General features: G+C 39.2%; 1 protein-coding gene across 3 annotated transcripts in view; it reads right to left on the bottom strand.

The window, feature by feature from the left end:
• APBB2 (amyloid beta (A4) precursor protein-binding, family B, member 2) overlaps window positions 1-23,800 on the bottom strand; it is a 94,100-nt gene that overhangs the window by 44,326 nt on the left and 25,974 nt on the right. For 2 of the 3 annotated variants that reach the window (XM_010006096.1, XM_010006097.1), the window contains exons 3-6: window positions 18,986-19,194; window positions 14,335-14,397; window positions 13,823-13,908; window positions 13,650-13,710 (exon numbers count right to left, since the gene is read on the bottom strand). In XM_010006096.1, coding sequence (XP_010004398.1) covers window positions 13,650-13,710; window positions 13,823-13,908; window positions 14,335-14,397; window positions 18,986-19,194 — 419 coding nt within the window. The remainder of the gene's footprint in view (window positions 1-13,649; window positions 13,711-13,822; window positions 13,909-14,334; window positions 14,398-18,985; window positions 19,195-23,800) is intronic. The other variant, XM_010006098.1, reaches the window with a different exon arrangement.

Raw genomic sequence — 23,800 nt, 5'->3', positions numbered from 1 at the left:
GCACTGAGTCAGTGGATGTTTGGCTATGAGACCAAGATTTCTTTCAGAGAACATTATGGGTATCTCACTCTCCATTGATAACACATCACCAGTAAAGGATGCACAACAGATTTACTCTTATACATCCTTGATTATAATGTCAAACATCAAAGATGGTCCCTAAAGGTTCAACAATAGTAGTTCCTGAATGACCCCATACCAAATTCTTGCTGTCTTCCTACGTATTTAGTATTGCAACAGACACTGCCACCAAACGCTGCCAAATCAAATCCCAGCTCTGAGCTCTGGTTTCCCTCCTTGCTGACTCTTCGTTCAAGTTGGTGATTAGATAATGCACCAGCACTAACACAAAGTTGTGCTCATTTCTTATATCCAAATCCTCTTTGCTAACCATGATGCTGTCTACAGAGGTGCAGGATTCAGCAGGCACAAGTTCTAAAAGTAGAGCGAGACCACTTAATAACTGAATATTAATATCTACCATTGTAGAACATCTCTGTTCTTCCACCCCGAGCCTCCCCTTGCCAAGACAGAACAAGCATTGACATAAATTAGCACTCAGTCCGTGGTACCCTGCTTGTTTCGGTAACATTTATACATTTCTTCTGAAATGTTATGCTGTCCTGACACACTAAACTGAATTGCAACTGTTTCGGTCAATCCAGCTCTTTGCTAGTTACTCAGTGCAATTTCGATCTTGCAAAGATCAACACTCATTGTCCAGCACTGCTGCCTCATGCAACAGAGCTTGGTTTGCTGTCAGCAGCACTCTGTGGGGCCCAGGAAGGCAGGCAATGATCCTGGGAGCTGCTGGAAGGACACTGGCACTGGTGACCACTGGGAGCCCCACTACATCCAACAGGACCCAGCCCAGGAGCAGCAACATTTAAGTGCACAATGGAGTTACCAAGTAATTGTTCTTGAGATGCAGTAGATAAATCAGCTTCAGAGTTCAAAAGCAGATACTGAATATTCAATTACCACTTTCTAAAAACTGCCATGAAGTCAGTCAGTAGTTAAAACTCATGCACCATCACTGGTGTGCCATTTGAGAACCACTGTCCTCAAAAACAGACTCCCAAAACACCAAGCTATTTTAAATATTTTAAATATGCATAATACGTCAACTTATGCAAAATGCAAGAGCAATAAAATTCATCAGTGGGTACAAAAAAAATAAGAAGAAATCAAAATCACAGAGTTTCTCCCTCCTTCCCTTTGAAACTTCTCTCTTCCTTCAGCCTTCTTTCACCTTGCCCAACATACTCACTCATCCAGGCTTCTTGACCATGCAAAAAAAACATCCTCTACCTGCTTCTTCTACCTCTGGTACCTACTCCAACAAGTCACTAATGATGCATCTCATCTAAGGCATCAGACAGCAAACTCACTCTGCAAATTGTGTTATATTCTGTTGCGAGTGTGAGTAAAATATCAAAGCCTCTTATGCCTCCACAGATTTTTTTGTGGACTTTTTTTTCTTCTTTTTGCTTTGCAAACAAGGAATTAATACGCAAAATCTCTTATGCTGTTGCTTCCAGACCCAGTTCTGCTGGAAATCCACAAAAGCTCTGGCTTTTGGATTTTCAAGGGAGATGAAGAAGATGAAAGAGGAAAAAAAGAAGAGGTCACCACTCAGAGATGCTCTTCACTTCAGGACTACATGAAATACTACAATTTCAATTTTGTAGCCATTACTAAGGTCATCTAATCTTGAGATTGCAGAATTCTTTTTGGCACATCAGACACTCATGAATCTTGCTGTCAGAAAATGCTGCGATGCCCACTGGGGTATTAAATATTTATTGTTGCAAGCTTTTAAAATATAGATTGTTGCTGTGCCAGAAGAAAGGCTTTTTACAACTACTTCATTATTACATTGAGCAACTGAGTACTAGCAGAGAAAATGTTTTCTAAATTGGCTTAGGAGAGGTGAAAAACTAAATATATATATAAGCATTATTCTTAATATCTCAACAACATCTGCAATTTGTTAGCTGCTTTTCAAACAGAGATAAATATAGTCCTTGCACTGAACAGAGTATATCTTAAGAAGGCAATGAAAGAACTGATGAGAGATAACCAGTTCAAGCTGACAGCAGGCACACTTCATGAATAAAGATGGAGGAGTGTTTTTTTGTTTTATTTTTTCCTGGTAATTTTAACTGTTTTAATTCTCCCATGGTGGCATCCACCGTATTCCTCTCCCTTCCCAGCCCACTGCCATACCAGTAGAGCAAGCTGAATGAGACATTCTTGTTCCTCCCATGTATTCCCCACTATGTGAAGGGCTTGGCTTCCTTCCCAGCTTCCATTCCCTCCTGGTGCCTCCAAGCCAGGTAGACAAGAGAAACCCAGTTGGCTTCTGGCATCTAGCAAATTTTTGTGTGTTTTACAAGAAGCTCTTATGATAAGCCAAATAAAATGTTTCAGAATAGCTTCATCAGAACAAATTGATATCCCAAGGACCCATTGCAAATAACAATAATAAATAATCCAGACGCCAACTTTTGGTTTACAGTAGTCTACCCCATTTCTCTTCCCTCTTGGAGAGTAAACAAGTAACTCTTGTATCACATTACACATTATTAGCATTAACTTACAAAATCAAATCTTACCCTTTTTTTGTGCCTGGTTAGACCCTCTGCTATATCTTAAAGCAAAAACTCCAAAAAAAATCAATTAGAAAAATGTATCTGAATAAAGATAAAAATTATTTTCCTATCTGCTTGAATCTACTGCCCTCAGGCTCTTGCAAAGAGCTGGTAAAGAAAATTTGGTTTGAAGAAAATTAAAGAAAGCTGATAAATACAGAAGGACAAAAGACAGATTTAGGAATTGTACACTGTATTTGGATCACTGCTGTTTAAGATAGGGAAGGATAAAAGTCACACCATGAATACTGTGTAACTGAGATAGGTGAACAAAATTAAACCACAGTATGTTGACAATCTTATACTTTCATCTCAACTGGAAACTTCACATTCCCTGATAGGCTACACAAGACATACAAAGAAAATACACATGGGAGAAAAGGCTACCTTATCACATGCTGCTCCATGAAAAGACAAGTGAACAAAAATGAAAACATACGTATCATTCGTTGGTTTTACCATTCTGAGGAACTTACGTCTGCATGGCTGCAAACCCACTTAATGTTTCAGGGTTAATGATAGTAGCCAAAAAACCAAACTCATAAATGCTGTAAATCAAACTCTGTAAAAGGCTGAAACCTCCCGCATGGTGCAGTTCTGATCTAAATAATTGCCTAAAACTGGGGGAACTTTAGGTTTGATGGAAAGAATGAACCGTGGTCTACACTTCTGCTCTTTAGCACTGCAAAACCTTCACTATGATGCGGTTCTGATCTGCAGCAGCTTTTCCAACATGAACTCTGGAAGGAGCTTTGGGAGTAATGTAGAGCCATGACAAATCTTGAGTTGGACCTTTATGTACTAATCAATAGAATCATTAAGGTTGGAAGGGACCCTAAAGATCATCAGGTTCCAACCCCCCTGCCATGAGCAGGGAACCCTACCACCAGGCAAGGTTGCACAAAACCTCGTCCAACCTGGCCTTAAAACCCTCCAGGGATGGGGCATCAACAATCTCCCTGGGCAACCCATTCCAGTTCCTCACCACCCTTACAGTGAAGAATTTCTTCCTAATATCTAACCTAAATCTCCCCTCTCTCAGTTGAAAACCACTACCCCTTGTCCTATCACTATCTTCTCTGATGAAAAGCCCCTCCGCAGCCTTCCTGTAGCCCCTTTCAAGTACTGGAAGGCTGCTATAAGGTCTCATTGGAGCCTTCTCTTCTCTAGGCTGAACAGCCCCAACTCTCTCAGCTTGTCTTCATAGCACAGGTGCTCCAGCCCTTTGATCATCTTGGTGGCCCTTCTCTGGACCCTCTCCAACAGGTCTGTATCTTTCTTGTGCTGAGGGCACCAGAGCTGTACACAGTCTTCCAGGTGGGGTCTGACCAGAGCAGAGCAAAGGGGCAGACTCACCTCCGTGGCCTTGCTGGCCACACTTCTTTTGATGCAGCCCAGGATGTGTTTGGCTCTCTGGGCTCCAGCACACACTGGTGGCTCATGTCGAGCTTCTCATCAACTACCACCCCCAAGTCCTTTTTCTCAGGACTGCCCTCCAGACATTCTTCCCCCAGCCTGTATTTGTGCCTGGGGTTGCACTGACCCAGGTGCAGGACCTTGCACTTGGCGCTGTTGAACTTCATGACAGGCTGTCCAGCCTGTCAAGGTCCCACTGAATGGCCTCCTTTCCCTCTTGGGTGTCAACCACACCACACAGCTTGGTGTCATCAGCAAACTTGCTGAGGATACACTCAATCCCACCATCCTTGTCTCCAACAAATATCTCTGCATGCAACCAATGCTACACACTAGCTGTTGCCTCATGTAGTAGCTAAGCACATAGCTTAAAAAAAATAAAATTAAAATCAAGAAAACCAAAGATACACAATCCCCTACTAAACAGAGGACAAGAGATTAATTACACAAGACTGATGGCAGACAAGTATTGGAAACTGGGCAGATCATAATGGCATAGGTAGAAAGATGTCATTGCAGGGAAAAATAGGAGTAGCACATCAGTGTGAGAGCAACAAACTAATGAACACTACAAATACAATGACTGATTGTTTTTCAGATCACACAGCTGTTGGTATGCACTATGAACATCCTCATTAGAGTATGTTTGCCCTGATGACTGAAATATGTGCTAGTAATTTCTTCTCCAGTTCTGATCTAAAAGGATTTGGATCTCCCTTTGTTTCCCTTTATGTTTGTTGGTTTTTTTTTCTTTTCTTTTTAAAGGTTATATCTGTCTGCAGACATGTATAAATCATTACAGTATTTAATAAGGCCTTTTATCACCAGACCACTGAGCAGGCTTGTGCATGAAACACAGCATGTAGGTCACATAGTTAACTGTTTCTTATGCAGCCAACATAATCTTGGAAATTCCACTTATATTTAATGCAATAGTTCAAACATAAAACAAACTATCATATTATTTTATGCTTTGGAAGATGAAGTATCTTAAAATAAAACCACCCTGTTCCCAGAAACATATATATTCCAGTATATTTTCCTGCTATACATAAGGAAAGCTTTCATTGATTCCAGATGAAAGTACTGAAGATGATCAAAGCTAAACTGAGTAACAAAAGAATAGAGATCTTGTGCAATTAATGAACAAGCAAACACCTTCATTTAACTGATGTGAATAGACTGCAATTCATCCATTTTCTCAGAGAAATACTGAGAGTTTTCACTTCAAAATTCTTAATAAAAAAATAATAAAAACAGAATCAAACCCATACTAATATGATTCTTCAACATTTCCAGATTTCTGCTGCAGTTCATGTTGTATTATTTGAATTGCTGAAAACATGCATGCCATACAAAAAGAAGCACACAGATATTCAGGTCACAACAGAATTCACAAATCCACTAATAATTGCTGTTTCAAGCAGATGATTGTAAACTAAACTTCTGTGGAATAAAATATGAGGGCTTTACAAACACTGTAAAATAACCTTTATAATTATTTACTCTTCTAGAGCAGGTCAATATTGAACTTTCTGCTTTCACTGTGCCTTACTTATTCTCCAGGACACTACCGCCTCATTTTTTCCAGACTCTCAGACGCCAAAAGTCCCCCTCTTGTTTGGAGTTTAATACTTCTGTCTCGGTGATGGCTCACAGCCAGAGGTCAAATCTTCTCTATTAAGGCAAGAAAATGTTGCAAGACCATTGTGCTGGTTCAAGATTTTTTGAATCTAAATTTCTTATTCATTACCATATTTATGATTCAAGTAAAAAGCCTATTCAGTTCTGCAGAAAATTGAAGGGACACTATTATTCTCTACGAACACCCTTTTGCTATATGCAGTTCTGAAGAAGAAATTGAAACCACCTTATTCTTTTCTGCAGTATTCTCAGTAAAGAATAGGCTTTGGTTTTAGATGGTTTGCAGATACCTGGACTTCACATCCTAAAGGGATGGGTTTATGGATTTTGCTTTGAGCTACTAAGGGTGTTCTGGATTTCTTTGCAATACAGCGAAATGAAACACATGCTTCCTCAGTGAAGAAAAGGCAGTCATTTTTTCCACCAGAAACTAAAAAAGGACGGTTGCTGCAATGATGCTCAAATTAGGGTCAATCTTGCAGAATAACCAAGATGTTAGGATGACTCTGGCAGGTTTCATTATTCTGCAACACTCAAAAATGACCCCATCAAGCACACATATACTTTGTCAGTAAAGAAAAGCCCTGCAGGAGTTTACATGGCATGAAATAATGTGTGCATTCATTTATTTCACTCTTTACATCTACCTGAAAGGAGGCTGTAGTGACTTGGGGGTCAGTCTCTTTGCCCTAGTACCAAGTGACAGGACAAGAGGAAATGGACTCAAGCTGTGCCAGGGGAGGTTTAGATTAAATACTACGAAAAATTTCTTCACTGAAATGGTTGTCAAGCATTGGAACAGGTTGCCCAGGGAGGTGGCTGAATCACCATCCCTGGAGGGATTTAAAAGACACATTTATGTGGTACTTAGGAACTTGGTTTAAGCGCTGGACTTGGTAGAGTTAGGTTAATGGTCAGCAGAGTTAGGTTATGGTTGAACTCTATTTGAAAGGTCTTTCCAACCAGAACGATCCTTTGATTCTGTGATTCTTAAGAACTAATGCTCTGCACCTTGTTATCTTTAACCTTAAATGTTGCATTCTTCTGCAGGGCTCTTCTGCAGGCTGATTGATACAAGCAGTTTTAATGCAGCCAGCAGCACTTTATTCAGTACAGTTGTGCATAATTCCAAAGGTAATGCATGCATGACATCCAACTATTAAAAAAAAAACCACAACAAAAGCAAACCAAAACCTTCGGGTGAACTCTCTATGTTACTGGAGAGACACCTTCCTTCACTAGAGTCAGGATTTCATGTCACTTTAGAAGCAACTTTATTATGAGAAAATTTTTTTTCTGCAGAAATTAGCTCTACGACAGGATCCAAAGTCAATCAAGTTAAATCACTTTTGATTCGCTCCCGCTCTTTGAAAGAGACTTCAATGAATATGAACCCTGAGTCCAGAAATCTTGAACCCTGGTGGGCCCCCCACATTTCAGGACCTGCTTAGTGTCACACTGTCTCTTTGCAGCACCATGGAGCGATCATCTTCAAGTATATGGCATCATGCACACCTGTGTAGGAGCAACGTGGCATTGCAATGTACTGCATCGCTTTTTTAAATCTCTAAATATTACCTCCTACTCCCTTTTCTCTTTGATGAAATGCAGAAAATTTTGACCTCTGTTTTTTTAAAACTGAAATTCAGAGCTAGAAATAAGACAAAAAAACCCCATATGATGGCTAGAGCTATCTAAACACTCCTCTGTCATTCAACACAATGTTCCATTTTAATTGATTTTTAAATGAACTTCTTCCATAAAGGCACCTTTCAGTGGGTTCACATGAACAATTAACCCATCAAGGTTTTACCATGCTGTTTTCAAACTGTGTGTATACAACACATATAAAACATACGTAAATATATTTTATATACACATACACACAAATATACAGTGCTTTTTTCATTAAAAATCTAAGTAATATAATGGCAGACTGTGACACTGCATACTACAGCAAGCTATTTCCCTGAGTCACACTAAACTGGCTAACTGATGTAAATAATGGAAGAGAAATACAAAAATATCATCTCAGAAGTTAATTTTATAGCAGCAAGATGATGAAAAGAAATTCAAGAGGCAGTTCATAATCAATAGGCCACTCTAAAACTGGAGCTGACAAAGGCTATATATTATTTTAGAGGTAAAATGGTCAGTCTCTAGTGACGGGTATGAAGGGCTGCAAGCTTTGATTACCTCTGTAGTATATGACCAAAGATGCTGGTGAGCTCATGGGGAGGCCTGCCAACAATATCAGCAGAGGTTTAGTGAAACTGGGTGCTCCATATGCTCCAAGTCCATTGGTCTGCAGCAGCAAGACAGCTTTTTGCCTGTGGGGCATGAGTATGATGGAAGACTGGTTCTTCCTCTGGTTTCTGTTCTGAGGGCTTTTTCACCAGTCACACACAAAGTACTGCTGGCTCAGAAAGTTTACTGTGCTGCACCCTAGAGCAGTGAATAAACTGTGAGGAAAACGACTTAAAAATAAGAAATATTATAAAATTAGGAAGTGCTGACCCTTCCCAAAAAACCAAAAATCTACAGAAGCAGAAGACAGGTTTTTCTTGTGTTTGCACAACAGTCAGGTTTGTTAACTGGTTGCATACAGTGAAATGCTGTGTTCACACCCCAAGGAAAACTACACCATACATATCTATGAGAAACTATACTGAAGATGACACTAGCACTTTGACCTAGTGAAGCAATATAATACTCTTCTTAAACAGCCACCACTGGAAGAAACATGTTAAAAGTATCATGTTAAAGAAGTATCATGTTAAAAAATAATTTAAAATAAATTTAAAATAAAGTATTTCATGTTTTCTCAAACATGTCCAGTGCTTCCCAGTAGAGTAGCTACAAATTTTAACAGCACTGTTTTGGTGCCTAATGGCTTCAACTTCAGAGGCAGGGCATGCTGGCTCCAGCACTGCCTCACCCAGCTGGCAGCCAGGGAAGTTACCTCCCCATGGGGAGGGCACCTAAACTGCCCATGCATCCTGGCTACTCACAGTACTCACAAGACAGTAACTGCTTCAAGGGAAAAACATGACCCACACAGCTCCCATCTGCACTGTTTATTCTCCTATAATGTAATTGTTATTTATGTTTTTATTACCCCTGCAACAGTTCCTGGTAAAAAGACTGAGAATCCTGCAGCCAAGTCACTGTCAGTACTGGAACTTTACAGGCCAAAAAGGTACTGTGTTTTGATGGGGCAAGGGGAGAGGGAGAGTATGGACATTTTAAAGCTACCCTACAAGACCCGGAAAAACTCCATCTGAAGTAACATATCTGCCTGCCCATGGTTAAAAATTAAAGACATAAAACACAGAGCTGCTACAATAGTCAGGGAAACAAGGATTCATAGTAAGATGGCAACCCTCCTAGCCTCATTATGAATAATTAAAACCACTTGGCTTGTTTACTTTAATAAAACTAAGCTGAAGAAGAGACAATTGCCTGCTATAACATGTACTAAAAGATAAATAAACAAAGGCTAAGCAGATAAAAAATGGCCTCAAAAATTTTAGGTTAAAAAGTTTCTGACCATCAGCAGAAGGTAATTAGTTTGCCAGTAAGACTAGTCAAGACATAAAACCCCCTCAGAAACAGTTTAAGAAGGAACTTGAAATTAATATATGGGATTATATTGTGGTTCCCTATAAGGGTAATGGAATGGGTTCAAGATTTCTTCTAGTCCTCTACCTGTAACAGCTCCTGTTTCCTAGGGAATTAAAACGAAGAACTGTTTTAGAAAGAAACAAATTTCTTCCCCAAAAGAAGCAGAAGTACCATTTTGGAAGAAAAACTGTTAGAGATGTCTAACTTTGATTTGTATTTTTTTTAAAGAGTCTTGAAACTGAATAAACTCCTCAGATTTAATTAATTTGTGTCCATTAACTGAATCCATTAATTGAAATTAATTGAACTGAGGTTTCTTTGTAGTTTTTCATGTGCTCACAAGAAGTTCATAATGCAGCACAAGATAAAGTGTGAAACTGCTGGAAAACATTGAATACTCCCTTTTTGCAGCAATAAGTTTAGAAGCTACTCTGAAAGAGAAATTTGGATTTCAGTGTGAAAAGATTATCCTTTCTTGGAATTACTGGACATACCAAAAGCTCCTGCTTCTGATTCTTCACTTGCATCACAAGTCAGACTCATCACAATCACCAAGAAGACATGCTGACTGTTTGCTAATTGTCCTGTGTCTAGCCTAGTCAGGATGTTTGCTTCTGAAGAAGACCAGAAACAAGCAAAAGTAGGATGTCTCCAAAAGACACATACCCACCTCCATAGCCAGAAAGGCTGCAGATGTATAGTAAATCTAGGTGGGGGCAACACAGTATTTTGTAAAATAATTTTGATTTTGCTATCTCCTGCCTCTGCTCCTCTTGGAAATTGCCTCCTCCTATTCCTTCCTTTTGAAATTCTGAGCATTTACTGGTTTCTAAATCAGAAAACAGACTTTTGGAGCAACTGCCTAGTATTTTGATAAGTGTTTTATAAATACATTCTTCCCATTCTTGAATACTTACATATAACTGAAACTATTAAAAAATGCAAGGCTGGAAAGTGAAGCACTGCTGAACAGGCTAATGTGGACAGGGAATTTAAAAATCCATGCTTCACACAAAAAGACCAAATTAAGACATAACAGAAAACCACATTTAAAAGAGAATAAAGGTGAGCCCAAATGTCAGGCCAAATGGACCAATTCTGAAAGGACTTTGAAAAAAATTGGATCATGTGAACTTTTCAATTTTCAACCCATTCCTAGGGACAAAGATAGGTATCCTAGGAGGTTCAGTTTCTTTGCACAAGCACAAGGGAAAAAAATAGCATCTTTCTATACAAGAAGGGTCGACAAGAAAAATAGGACAAGGGGTAATGGCTTTAAACTGGAAGGGGGTAGATTCAGGCTAGGCATTAGGAAGAAATTCTTTACTGTGAGGGTGATGAGACACTGGAACAGGTTGCTCAGGGAAGCTTTAGATACCCCCTCCATGGAGGCCAGGCTGGACGAGGCTTCGAGCAACCTGGTCTAGTGGGAGGTGTCCCTGCCCGTAGCAGGGGGGTTGGAACTAGATGATCTTTAGTGTCCCTTCCAACCCAAACCATTCTGGGATTCTATGATACACTTCTACACGTGGCCATCACATTTTACAACAATGTAAAAAGAGACAGACCTGAGCAACTTATGGTCCAGGTCTGGTAAAAGCATCTTTTTATGTCCCTTCAAACTCAAATAGGTAGAAAGGCACAAGTTGCTCTATAAATTAACCAGGAAGGTTATGATTTGTCTCCTGGGAAGTACCAACTCAAAACTTATTTCCAGTTGTGCATGTTTCACATGCAAAGTTACAATTTTGTCAAGCACAACGAGCCATGCCATCTCTTCAAGAAATTCTTACCAAAATAAATAACTGAAATCAAGAGGCTGATGTAATGATTCTCCCCTTTCTCCCACTTCTCTTTTCCCTTTATGGCCTTGTGCAAACAACCTGTACCAGGATGTCAAGGACATGCAGCTCTGAACTGTATCTTAAGCACATGATGCAGAGAGAAACACTTGTTGTTTATTGATAATTTCGAATGCTTAACCGTGTTGCTACATAAATCACTTTTCTTACAAGAATTACATGAATTATGTGACACACTTTTCACAAAACTGACATTTTCGCAATGCTACAATTTTTGCAAAAAAAGTTGACAGGCTCTGGGGAAGACAACTACCTGAGCTTTCCACAAGGTGGCATGGTTCCCTTTGCTGAAAGTCATTATTCAGTGCCACTGAGGAAATTAGATACACAAAAGTACAGGCCACTGCCATGAATAGGTTTAAAGTCTCTAAAATACCACTTATGACATTTATTTTAACAAATTCTTCCAATCGTTTCATGAGTTAAAAAAAAGCTTCCTTTTCCTATGCTGCAATGAAGAAGCAGTATTTGTGCTTGCTGCTACACAAAAGTAAGCTTCAAACAAATGTAGTTCAGGCACATCATGTGGCAGAGAAGAACCTAAGGGGATAATAAAATCTAATTTTCCAAACTTCAGGTCATCAGTTTAAAATCCTATCAGACTTCTTTCAGTCTCACAATGTTTTGGAAAAACGAACTAGCAAGGAATCAACCTACCACATCCCCTTCCCACACACATGAGAATTAAAGATCCAAGACAGAGCATTTTATCTGCTGTTTCCAGACCATGTCCCATCCTTGTGAGGCAGGGCCATGCAGCAGTTGCTCGTCTTTCTCCTCGGGGCAGAGGCAGATGCACTGAACAGCTCTGCCCACAACCTCTCCCTGCTGCAAAGCAACACCAGAGCTTCACCCACAGGACCACACGTGCCGACACTACTGCCCCTGCACAACCACCCCATCAGGCGGTGACTGGCAGCAGGTAAGGAGCTTTGATTCCAGGGATTATTTTTTTTTAAAAGCCAGCCCAAACATGTATATTTTCTCCTCTATTTCGTGTCTTGTTGCTCTCAGTCACTCGTGAATATTTCAGTGCTCAGTTTTGATTACCAATTTAAGCGTCATCAGCATGTTTTGCCTAAACAGGAGAAACAAAAACAGCTGTGATAGACAAAAGGGGACAAGCTTTTGGCATTGACTCATTTCAGAAACACTGGATGGGTATCAGCTCCATAAATTTTCAAGTTGAAACAGTAAGCCAGAGAGAGAAGGGAGATGATGACACAAGTTCTTCACCCACACAAATACTGCCATAGTTCTCCATGCAGGAAGGGCTTCTAATTCTACCCAGCACAAATCACCTGGGAAGGAGTTAGACATAGCAAAATACTGTATCCCTATAATGCTTTCCATACTGGAAGGCTTATCTTGAAAGGAACAGCTTCCTGTTTTTCAGGACTGGTCCCTAATGCTCATCACTCCTCCAACTCCATTTACTGTGCTCAGAATTCAGTGCTTATTGTAATGAGTGCAGCTGAAGCCCTTGCTTTCTAACTGCCAGCCTGCCAAGCAAAACACATTCATTCATATCTGATTTAAACATCACAAGCCAAATAATCAAGATGACAAAGAAGTTTAAGTACCCTGATCAGTCTGTTTTCTCTCCTAAAATTTATCACTAATGTTTTTGTAATTATTAGCTCTGTTACATACTGTTTTCCTGCATGTAAGTAGCATCTGATCCTGTCAGTCACTGCAGGTGTATGGCACACTCAAACCACATTTAAATTACTTGGATTTCCAATTATAGAGTTTCACATATATCCTTAAAATGGATGCAAGCACAAGGCAAAAACATCAAGAAGACAAATGTGGAGATATGTATACAAGCATTCAAAATCTTCTGCCACTTCTTCTCCTGAAAAACCTTAGATTACAACAGTAAAGACTGATTTAGTTAGGGTGCTTGTTTACATAATGGTCTCATTTTTCTCTATAATTTTATCCTGAAACTAGGCTGCATTCTCTGTTGTACAAATTTCCTTCTTCTAAAAAGTAACTTCCTTGTTAGTAGCTGGTAATGCAAGCAGCCACATAAACAAGGAGGAGTACTTCAAAAAGGGACAAACTCAAGAATAAAGACCAAATTCTGTCACCAAATTCCCCAGGAAGCTATCAAACCATGACAAATAACGCAGCCCTCTCTCACTCAGGACATAAAATTTACTTATCTGTGCAAGGGAACTGTTATGACAATAGGACAGTAAAATCTTGAGCTGTAACTTTCAAATTTCTTGGCTTACAGGGTTTTTAAAAAGTCATACTTTCCTGACCAAATTGAATGAAGCTTTAAATCTGCCAATTCCTTTGATGGATTTAGTTTTGCATGGTCAACCTACATTGTGCCAAGAGTACAGTTAATTTCAAAACCTAGAAGATGTTCTTCACCTAGTAAGTTATATGTACAACTGCAAATTTTTGTTATCCTATTGCGGTTCTTGTTACAGACCTTAGCTTCTGGATCACTGTTGATGCTACAAGAATCATCATCATCAGATTGTGGACCATTTCTGTCACAAAAAAAAATTAGAAGACAAAAATCAATCTTAAGATCATATAAAAATGACAGCACAGCATAAAATGGAGCTGGTCATTCCATGGAGACTTCTGCAGTAATCGTACCTGAGCTTCAAAGAGGCATAGCGTAATGTTGCTCCTTCAAACTCTTTCAGACTTGGATCTGGGTTCTCAGTGGCTGCATGCAGATCCTACAGATAGAGGCAATGTCATTAGTATAGTATTAAGTACTACGGATATAATATTAAGTACACCATCATGTTATTTCTTATTTCAAAGGGAAATTAAATCCTCCCTGCAAAGAAGCAACAGTATTTCTGGCTGAAGTTGGAAAGAGGCATGCATATATTCTTAAGCTGCATTTCATTCACTGCAGGCATCTTACTGGTTACATCATGGAAGTTGCCCTGCTAGTTTAGACTGAATCCATTCCAAGTGGAAAGATCAGAAAAGGCAGCATGTTTGTGAGCTAGACATCCCTAGCAGTACCCCCATTCACTTTGGCCTAGGTTATGAATGACATTCATGGAAAAATAAAAGGGGAAAAAAACAGCCACTGCCATGCAAAAAACAAGGATAATAGTATCAAAGGTTCTAAAATCTGACAATATACTTGCCTTCCAAATGTCACTATTAATCTTTCCCCCATTGAGTACAGCAAAATCACTCCATGGCTGTTTCTAGACACATAATTATTCACACAGTGATAAGCACATTGATAAAAAAAAAAAAAAAGAAAAAGAAAAAGAAAAAAAACACAAGACACTGTTGTTAGCATCGATATTTACAGGATGAGTTAGGGAACAGATTACCTCAAACTTCAACTAAGTACTCCATTATACCATGGCATTTGGAAGAAAGGGGATAGAGAGATGCCTCTAACAGTTACTTACCAAAACAAATGATTGAAACAAGAAAAGTTAATATAAATTAGGAACAGACAATGAAATTACTCTTCAACTATGATCAAAAAAGCAAGCAAAATGAATCCAAATATGAATGTTGGCCACAGCTGCTACAGCCTTTTGTAAACAGCAATGAAGGGGTAACATTAGGATTTTCATTTGATTGGCACTCTTGTTAAAAGACCCTAACACTACTGGAACTTGAAATACTGAACGATATATACAAGAATAAGATACACACAAGGTAAAAATAAAATATTTCTAGAAAGAAAGAACAAGAAAATGACACTGAAGGGAAGGAGGATTAGTAAGGAGTAAAGAGAGATTTGCTGAATAAATAGTTTTGTGAAGTCTAGAAGCTTTTTTAAAAAACAGAACAAAACAAAAAAAAAAATCTCAAACAAACCAGCCACCCTCACATTTTCTATTCAAGTTTCTCAGAATTTTCAAAGGTGTTGACTGGTATAATCAAACAAATAGAAGTGCGTTTAGTACTAGAGCAATCTGAGGTTCATCCTTCTCTGTTAGGCCTATGAGGAGCAGCTGGATATTGGAGTTGTCCCTCTCCTCTTCCCCATGAGGACAGAAATCCCACAGTCCTCAACAAGGTGGGACTGGAGATTTGGTTGCTGAGAGATCCAGAGCCACTTATTTGTAGCTTCATCAAAACAAACATTCCTATAATTAGTGGCCCCTTTTAAGAGGAGCTCTCCCAGGTTATCCAGCTTAGCCCCAAGATGAAATGGTACATACAATATGGCTCAATGCATTTATTTGCAGGGTGGACCTCTCACCTCAGAAATGTTTTCAGTACATCCCCACTGGAGGAATTATTTGTGAGAAACAACTCCCAGGAGTAACTCTTCCCTAACATGCCTTTGAATTAATTGAATTGTTAGCTTTTCCTACTAAACCTTTCTCTTTAATTATCAGCTGCTACTGGTTATGTTACCTACAGAAGAACTTCTAGATGTGATGCAGACCTGGGATGAGTCCAGCTATAAGAAGACACAACTACCATCACTGAATTCTGTCATGATCTCAGAGAAGCTTGTCACAGTTTGACAAATCAGGACAAAGCTCTTATTGAAAATTTAACTCTACCTCATTTTCTCCGCATAGGAAATGGGAAAGAAGCAGCAAAATCTCTAAAATTTGTAAGGGAACATTACAGAAGACGAGGATTCATGAAGTAATTTGGTAACACACAGGATAAAAGAGTAATCTAGAACTAAGTCAAATTTAATCAGCTGTGCAAAATCAAAATACTTTTTGGTTGTATTTTGAGGGGGAGGAAGGGAAGGAATGTTCCAGGTCAGTAATATTTAGCATTTATTAGCATTGTTGTTAAATCTGCAGGATTTTTGCTCAATGCTTAACCCATAATTGCTTTAGATTGAAATTTACTCATCATCTTGTGAAAGAAAAATGGCATTGCAGCCTGTGCAGAAGTAAGACATTTTCACACTTTTTCCTTTTAAAAACACTTTTTTGCCTTTTGTATGCATTGCAGCAACATTCCTCCCTGCCCATTTTTTCTGATTCTCTGTTCAACAATAATAAGCAACTGCTTTTTTTTATGGTAAGCATCCAGACTAAGCTACAGCACAAAATGGCTGCCTTGATCTCTTCTTTTGTTGACTGCCCTCAGCTGTGAGCCACATTCTACCAAATGAAGCAAAGCTTCTGTACATCACGTCAGTTAACAGACAGGGACACAATATAATTTAAAAAAAAAAGAAAAAAAAGGAAAAAAAAGGAAACAAGACAAAGGGTAAAAAGCCATTAACTCAGGGCAGGGGGAGGAGGGGGGAATGTGTTTCTAAATGTTATTTGACAAATCCTGAAGCTGAAAGAGCCCAAATAATCTCAGCTCAAGACTAGGAGATGATGCTTCACAGACAAATGTGATAAAAGATAAAATCATTTTTTATGGACTCAAGGAAGCCTATTGGGACAGGTAGGCCAGTCTTTAATCTCCTAGATGACACTCTCTCATCTGCCTAAAACCTTCATAAACCCCCACCTCTTCAGAAAAAAGCAATACAAATTCCAGCTTATGGGAATGAACTAAACCAGCCTCCCAAACTAGATCATCTCAGAGGACATGCTTCCAAATGGCAATGAGGGAAACTGAACCAGCAGTACACACAGAACCAGCTCACACATGGTCCAACTTGGAGTTGGAAGCTGTCCACCACAATTGCTTCTGCCAATGGTAGCACCAGGATACAGGCATTTGGGGAGCCTTAATTCAGTTTTTTTTGTGAAGGGTCAACTTGACTATATCACAGACATCCAGCATAATCCTTCTTGGGATTACTGTAAATCTCTTGGTATAGTGTTCCAATGCTATCTTCATAGCCACTGAGTCAAAAAATCAGTATTGATAAATAATGCTATGTCAAATGCTTATGAATTAATGCAGAAAACTTCAAGAGACAAATGGCATTTCCTATACCTACAATCAAAATTACGATGTAATATCATACTAATACAATTTTTGGAAACTTGCTATTTTCTGTATCATCTTTTACACTACAGCATGCTGTGTCCAAACTGTATGTGCATAAATCTTGGCTGGATCAAATTCCTTGCTAAATCAGAACTGCCATATCAAAATCTAGATGAGCCTACTAAATACTCACATAAATGACATTTTAGACTGATTCCTCAAATGACTTATTTAATAGGATCTACACTGCATTAAAATCTGTTGTTATAATTAACACATTTCATATTTTACATTATGCTGCAGCAAATTAATGATCATTATTTATAATCAGAAACTACTCTTCATTTAAAGCAGACAAAATTGTGAAAGGTTAAAGATACACCTGCCACATTACCAGCAGGTCAGAGAGTTTCATTGTAAAGACATTTTAAACAGAGGTAGAAAGGGATTTGAAATAAATACTTTCCCTCTGCAATTTACCAATGATACACATTAGTGGTATTTTGTGAAATTCATCTATAACTTACTAATTAAAGCCCTGTTCTCCATGTTTGAGAGTAAGAAAAAGACTTAATGGTGAAGTTATATTGCTCACATGTACATTACTGGAATTTATACTGGTGTCAGCATGTCTGGATTTTTTTTTCTTGTTTTCTTCCTGAATCATAACAATTGCTGTTCTTTCTCTATTAACTCTCTCAGAAATAATTTCTATTGTGCTTGGTGCACAGAACATTCCGCAAGAGCATGACTGATGTAATAAATAATTTAAATGTGATCAAGTTTTCAAACCATATGATTAGCACTTATGAACACATGGTAGCAATCCTTCTAAAATACCGAATATGAATGTACATGTTTCAGCCTATAGAGGGTAAAAGTTTCAGGGTCATACTTGAATGCCCTCAACTCTTCTTAACTTTAAGTTATTTTGATGCATATATCAACAAAATCAAGAACAGAAAAAATGTAATATCGAAATAATTTTTTAAAAAAATAAATATATAAAACCAAAAGATTGCCTGATCCAAAACTCAAAGCTAGTACAAAGACTTACCTGGATTTCATAAAACTGTGGATTTTCTTCTGAAAAGCTAGTATGAGGAAAACTTCATTTCAAAACAATTTGATTTTATAGTAGTATTTAATTCCATAAAAGTCACCCCAGCATACTAAACCAAGTGATGGCATTTTCTGAAGCAGACTCTTCTTTCTGATGATTTATGATAATTTATTTTTCTAATTATATGACACCAATCAACACCCTGGATTGTGCCTGAAAGGATTATTTTAAAAGAAGGTATCACATGTTGCTCTTTCAACACACACAAAAGAGAAAGGGCATTTCCTTCTGTTTCGAGCTGGCTGCCACATAGTGATACATTTCCGCAGAAATTTTGTCCTGGGAGGATGTTAAGAGACTTATACTTCAGAAGACATGATGTTGATTCAACAGAAACTATGCTGTAAAGGAGCTAGTGTCTCAAATGGAGACTCATGTATCTTTGTGAGACACCTACCAAGTGAACCAAAAAGAAAGAAGATGCAGACAAAGAGTCCAGCCAAAAGACTTGTATCATGTGCAAAAACTGTATGTATCCTCTACCCATACAATGCAGCAGCACATGCTGTAGAGCTGCAATAGTTTCACATTCATCAGGCACTGGCTGGCTAAATTATCTGGTTTCATCCTACACATCCAAAGCTTAGGATGCTTCATGAGGCACAGCCACTAGATAATGCGCATAGATACTTACGATGTACTGTCAACAAATAGCTACTCTTTAAGATATTATCAGGCTACATTATTCTAAAGCTCAGTTTAGCTAACAGGTAATCCTACAACTTCAAAAAGTTATTTCAATTTTCTTTACAGTTCACAGCCCACAAGAATACACAGTACACTACCTCAGTTTCTGGAGTAGGAGAAGGAGTAATGGAACCAAGCGACCCTTTTCGTGAGCCCTGGAGATCTGCTGGGATGGACACTGGACGTTGCCATTGAGTTGTTCCTGTTGGTATGTGCCAGTAGTAGATCCCAGCAATGTCATTGATTTTTTTCCAGCCAGGTGGTAAGTCTGGGTCTGTCTGAAATGAGTGATCACTCCATATATCTGCTGAGAACAGAAAAAAAGAAAAAGAAGATTATTAATCAATATTACTAAGACATGAACAGTTCTTCCATGAGTCTACACCTGATGCAAGTGATGCACAGTGATTTGACCACACCATGCAGAATGGGACATGCAAAGAGTAAATATCTAAATGTCACATTGAAGTATGCATAGCAACACCTGAAGTCCAGACACAAATGAGTAAGCTTAAATAACTGGTGCCTAAAACTCAAAAATACCACAATAATGTTAGTGTTCATGAAACTTACATGTTGTGCCTTTCAGTGCATGCCAGAATAGGAAAATAATAAGCTTTTGTTAATGAGAGAGAAAAAGCTTCAGTCCATCACTAAACCATGTACCCAAGCACCACATCTACATGGTTCTTAAATAACCCCATGGATGGTGACTCCACCACTATGCCAGACAACCTGTTCCAATGCTTGACAACCCTTTCAGTGGAAGAATTTTTCCTAATATCCAATCTAAACCTCTACTAGCACAACTAGAGCCCATTTCTTCTTGTCCTGCTGCTTGTTACTTGGAAGAAGAGACTGATAACCACCCACCTCACTACAACCTCCTTTCAGTTAGTTGTATAGAGCAATATGGTCTCCCCTCAGCCTCCTTTCCTCCTGACTGAACAACCCCAGTACCCTCAGCCACTTCTCATAAGACTTGTACTCTACACTCTTCACCAGCTTTGTTCCCCTATTTGGATATGCTGCAGCACCTCCATGTCTTTCTTGTAGTGAGGGGCCCAAAACTGAACACAGTACTCAAGATGCAATCTCACCAGTGCCGAGCACAGGGTGTACTGTATGTTCAGTATGTTCACCTCCATGGTCCCGCTGGCCCCACTGTTTCTGATACAAGCCAGGATGCTGCTGGCCTTCTTGGCCAACACCTGGGCACACTGCTGGCTCATATTCAGCAAGCTGTCAACCAACACCACCCAAGTCCTTTTCCTCTGGGCAGCTTTCCAGCCACTCTTCCCTGAGCATGTGGTTGTTGTGACCCAAGTGCAGGATCCAGCCCTTGGCCTTGTTGAATCTCCTACACCTGGCTTGGCCCAGTTATTGATCCAGCCTATCCAGATCCCTCTGCAGAGAATTCCTATCCTCAAGCAGATGAACACTCCTGCCCAACTCATTTACAAACTCACTGAGTGTGCAGTTATCCAGATCATTGATAAAGACATTAAAGGAGAACTGGCCCCAAAACTGAGCCCTGGGGAACACTACTTGTGACCAAATGTAACTGGACTCTGTTCACCACAACAAATGTAACTGTTAACTCTGTTCACCACAACTCTTTGGGCCTGACCAGGCAGCCAGTTTTTTACTCAGTGAAGTGTACGCTCGCCCAAGTCATGAGCAGTTTCTCCAGGAAAATGCTGTGGGAAACAATTTCAAAGGCCTATTGAAGTCTAGGTAGACAACATTCACAGTCTTTTCCTCATCTGCTATGCCAGTCAACTGGTCACAGAAGGAGATCAGGTTCACCAAGCAGGACCTGCCTTCCATAAAGTCATGCTGATCAGGACTGATCGCCTTGTTGTCCTGTATGTCCTGTGCAATGGCACTCAAGATTATCTGCTCCATCACCTTCCCTGGCACTGAGGTCAGACTTACAGGTCTGTAGTTTCCCCAAATCCTTCTTCTCACCCTTCTTTTAGATGGGCATCGCTTTTGCTAAGCCTCAGTCACCTGGGACCTCCTCTTACAAGGACTGCTGCTAAGATGATTTACAGTAATCAGGAACTTTTCTCCGATTACCTCCCAGTCATACCTGGGAAGTGAAGTTCTACCTGGCTTCTCTTGGCCTTTTCCATGCAGCTCTTTACTGATTTGCTCATGAAAGGTCAATGAACTGGTACCATATGGTTCATCACAAAGCTTCTGATTTTTAGTATTATTGCTCCAACAATATGTAAAGCATGGCTCGCTACAAAAAATTAAGAGCATGATTCACAAAAATAATGTATCCTCTTGTATTGGGGTTAGTTTATGTATCACGTATGTTACAGTAAACTAATCTCCTGAAAGTCTAGACTCTACAACTTTTCTTATATAAAATGCATAAAGCAACAAGAGTAAGAAAAACAATACTGAACTAAAATACAAGAAAGCCACTGCAGCTAAGCTGTATTAGGAAGCAGACATCGGTTTCTTAAAGTAACTTGGATTCACATTATCTAAGTTGTCTTTCTATAGCAAGAGAGAGAAAAATTCTTGTCAGTGGAAAGACAATTTTAAGATGTAACCTTATGCAAAAGTCAAATGAGGTACATTAGCATTATGCAGATTCACACAGCACCGCAGACCTTTGACAGCCAACTTTGTTTCTGGAGGAAACTGAACAGGGTGGCTCCACTGCTTCCATACACTCTGGAGATAGAAGTCCAAAGTCAGCGTTCCTCAGTGGAGAATGGGCAGTCAGCTTGTAAGCTGATCCTTCACCTTGCCTTCAATCCGTGCCTTAGAGCTGTCACTAGCGAGGGTGGCAGGCTTTGATCCCAGAGCTGCCTGTACCGGTCCAGGCGTGCTTGCCAGTCCTCATCAGCAAGCTGCTACCTGGAAATCTGCCTAAGATAAGTGTGAGCTGTCATCACTACTTCTGAAATGCAGCACTGCCAGCTTAAAGGTCAACATAGTTTACAAGTTCACAGCTGGCCTTCCTGCAGACAGATTCTCGTGAAAGGACAGGTTGCAGACCAGGGACTCACATTTTTCAGCTGGAGTTCTGCCTCACTAAAGAAAGATGATTCAAGCATTGTCTATACGGGGGAAGATCGCCGAAACTGCTATTCATTGGGATGTTATTATGGAGGAAGCATGGGACAACTCTGGTTAGAAAAAAACTACAGTAAAAGAAATGTGGTGGAGTATTTTGAGGACCAAAATAGAAGATTACAAAAAAATACAAAATACGTGATTTAAGACAAAAAGCTAACTTAATTTGAGGAAAACTGAAGAACACAAAGTGGACTTCATTGGGCTTTCCTGCCTCCACCACCTTCCTGCACCAGGACCTGACAAGTCCCTTGGGACAATCAGATCTCTCCCCTTTACCTAAAGTTTGCTTAGAGCTCACAGCCATAGTCCTGTCTTATACGGTCCAACATGACAAGGCACAGGGCTGCTCCCTGAAAACCTTTGGCACTGGTCTCCACAGAACTCAAGAGAGAGGAATCCACTTGCTGCACCCCACCATGAAGCCTCTGCTTCATCTCTTCATAATCAGCAATACAGTAATGACTGGCATACTTTTAAAATAAAAGGAAAAGGATGAAAAGAAAAAAAAAATAATCAGAACTGAGAACCCAAGGGGAAGGCAGTGCCTGCAATGCTTTACCATTCGCTTTTAAAGCCAAACCAAAAATTTCTTAGTCTTTTATCTTTAAAAATTTAATTAGAGAAAGTACTAACTCACAAAAAGCCAGTAAAGCTTCAGAGAAGTACCAAAGATTAAATATAAATATATTTAAAGGTATAAAGTGTTGTTTCCATTTTTAATAAACGTACAAAAGAGTAAAACAGTCTGAAGACATTCCCAATTGCTTAAATAGTCTGGTCAAGTTTCTCTCAGAAATAAAAGCTTATGCCTGAATTTTTGAAACACAGAACCTCTAATAGAAAAAAAATGAATACAGCCTTCATCCCAGTATCACTAGAACACTGGAAAAATGAAGTCTGTTACACAAAATTAGACTATTAATTCACTCTTTTGAAACAACTAGCAACAGAGATGTACTTCCATAAACCTTAAATATAGCCATATTTAACTCATAATTCTGGCTAGGAGAGTTTTGTGAACACATTTTGTATTCTAAAGATGACAGGATAAAACCCATATTGAGTTGGACTACATGATCTGTAGAGATTCTTTTCAGTTCTGACAATTCTGTGATTCTGTGATATAATGCAATATATTTCTGTCTGTAACTCTCTTCTCCAAATATCAGTCTCTGCCAATTACCTGACATAGAGCAGTGACAAATTCCATGCCGTAGCTGTAAGTTCAGATATGGCATAATAATAAAAAAAATTAGTAATTACATTTCTATTTGAAGTTAAAAGTATTTTATTGTGAGGCTGATCTAGGAGAACAGTGTTACGATATTGAAAAGAAACAGTAGCTCTTCAGCAAAAGAAAAGGATAATAATCAATTTGCTTCCATTATGTATCACCCTTTAGCCCTTGTTCAATTAAATTGAAAATAAAACTACAGCACCCAGTAAGATTTTTCAGTAAACAGAGGCCATTTGTTTTTTCATATCCTATAAGGCCAGGTGAATGCTCACTGAGAGCAGGTCATCCTATCAGTGGCATCACAATAGATGCCAACAGTAGACCCTGGATCTAAATGCAATGCAGCCTTCCAGCTGCTGTCCCAACTATGTCAGCACTACTCTCTGCTGATGCACTTTGTGGGTATTTCATAGAGAGATTAAGTACCATGAAGTTTAAGCAGCTTCTAGCTGGTACAGGCTTTCTTCTGCAGGCACAGCTAGAAATTCCTTTCACTGAAGACCTAAGGCAGTAATTTAGAAACAAGTACATATGGAAAGAGAATGGCTGGAACTCCAGAGGCACTTTCTGAAAG

Source organism: Chaetura pelagica, unplaced genomic scaffold (assembly GCF_000747805.2).
Source record: "Chaetura pelagica isolate M959 unplaced genomic scaffold, ChaPel_1.0 scaffold189, whole genome shotgun sequence".
In the NCBI taxonomy this organism is placed as follows: Eukaryota; Metazoa; Chordata; class Aves; order Apodiformes; family Apodidae; genus Chaetura; species Chaetura pelagica.
Note: the sequence above shows the minus strand (reverse complement) of the source record. Positions and strands in the feature narration are given on the sequence as shown.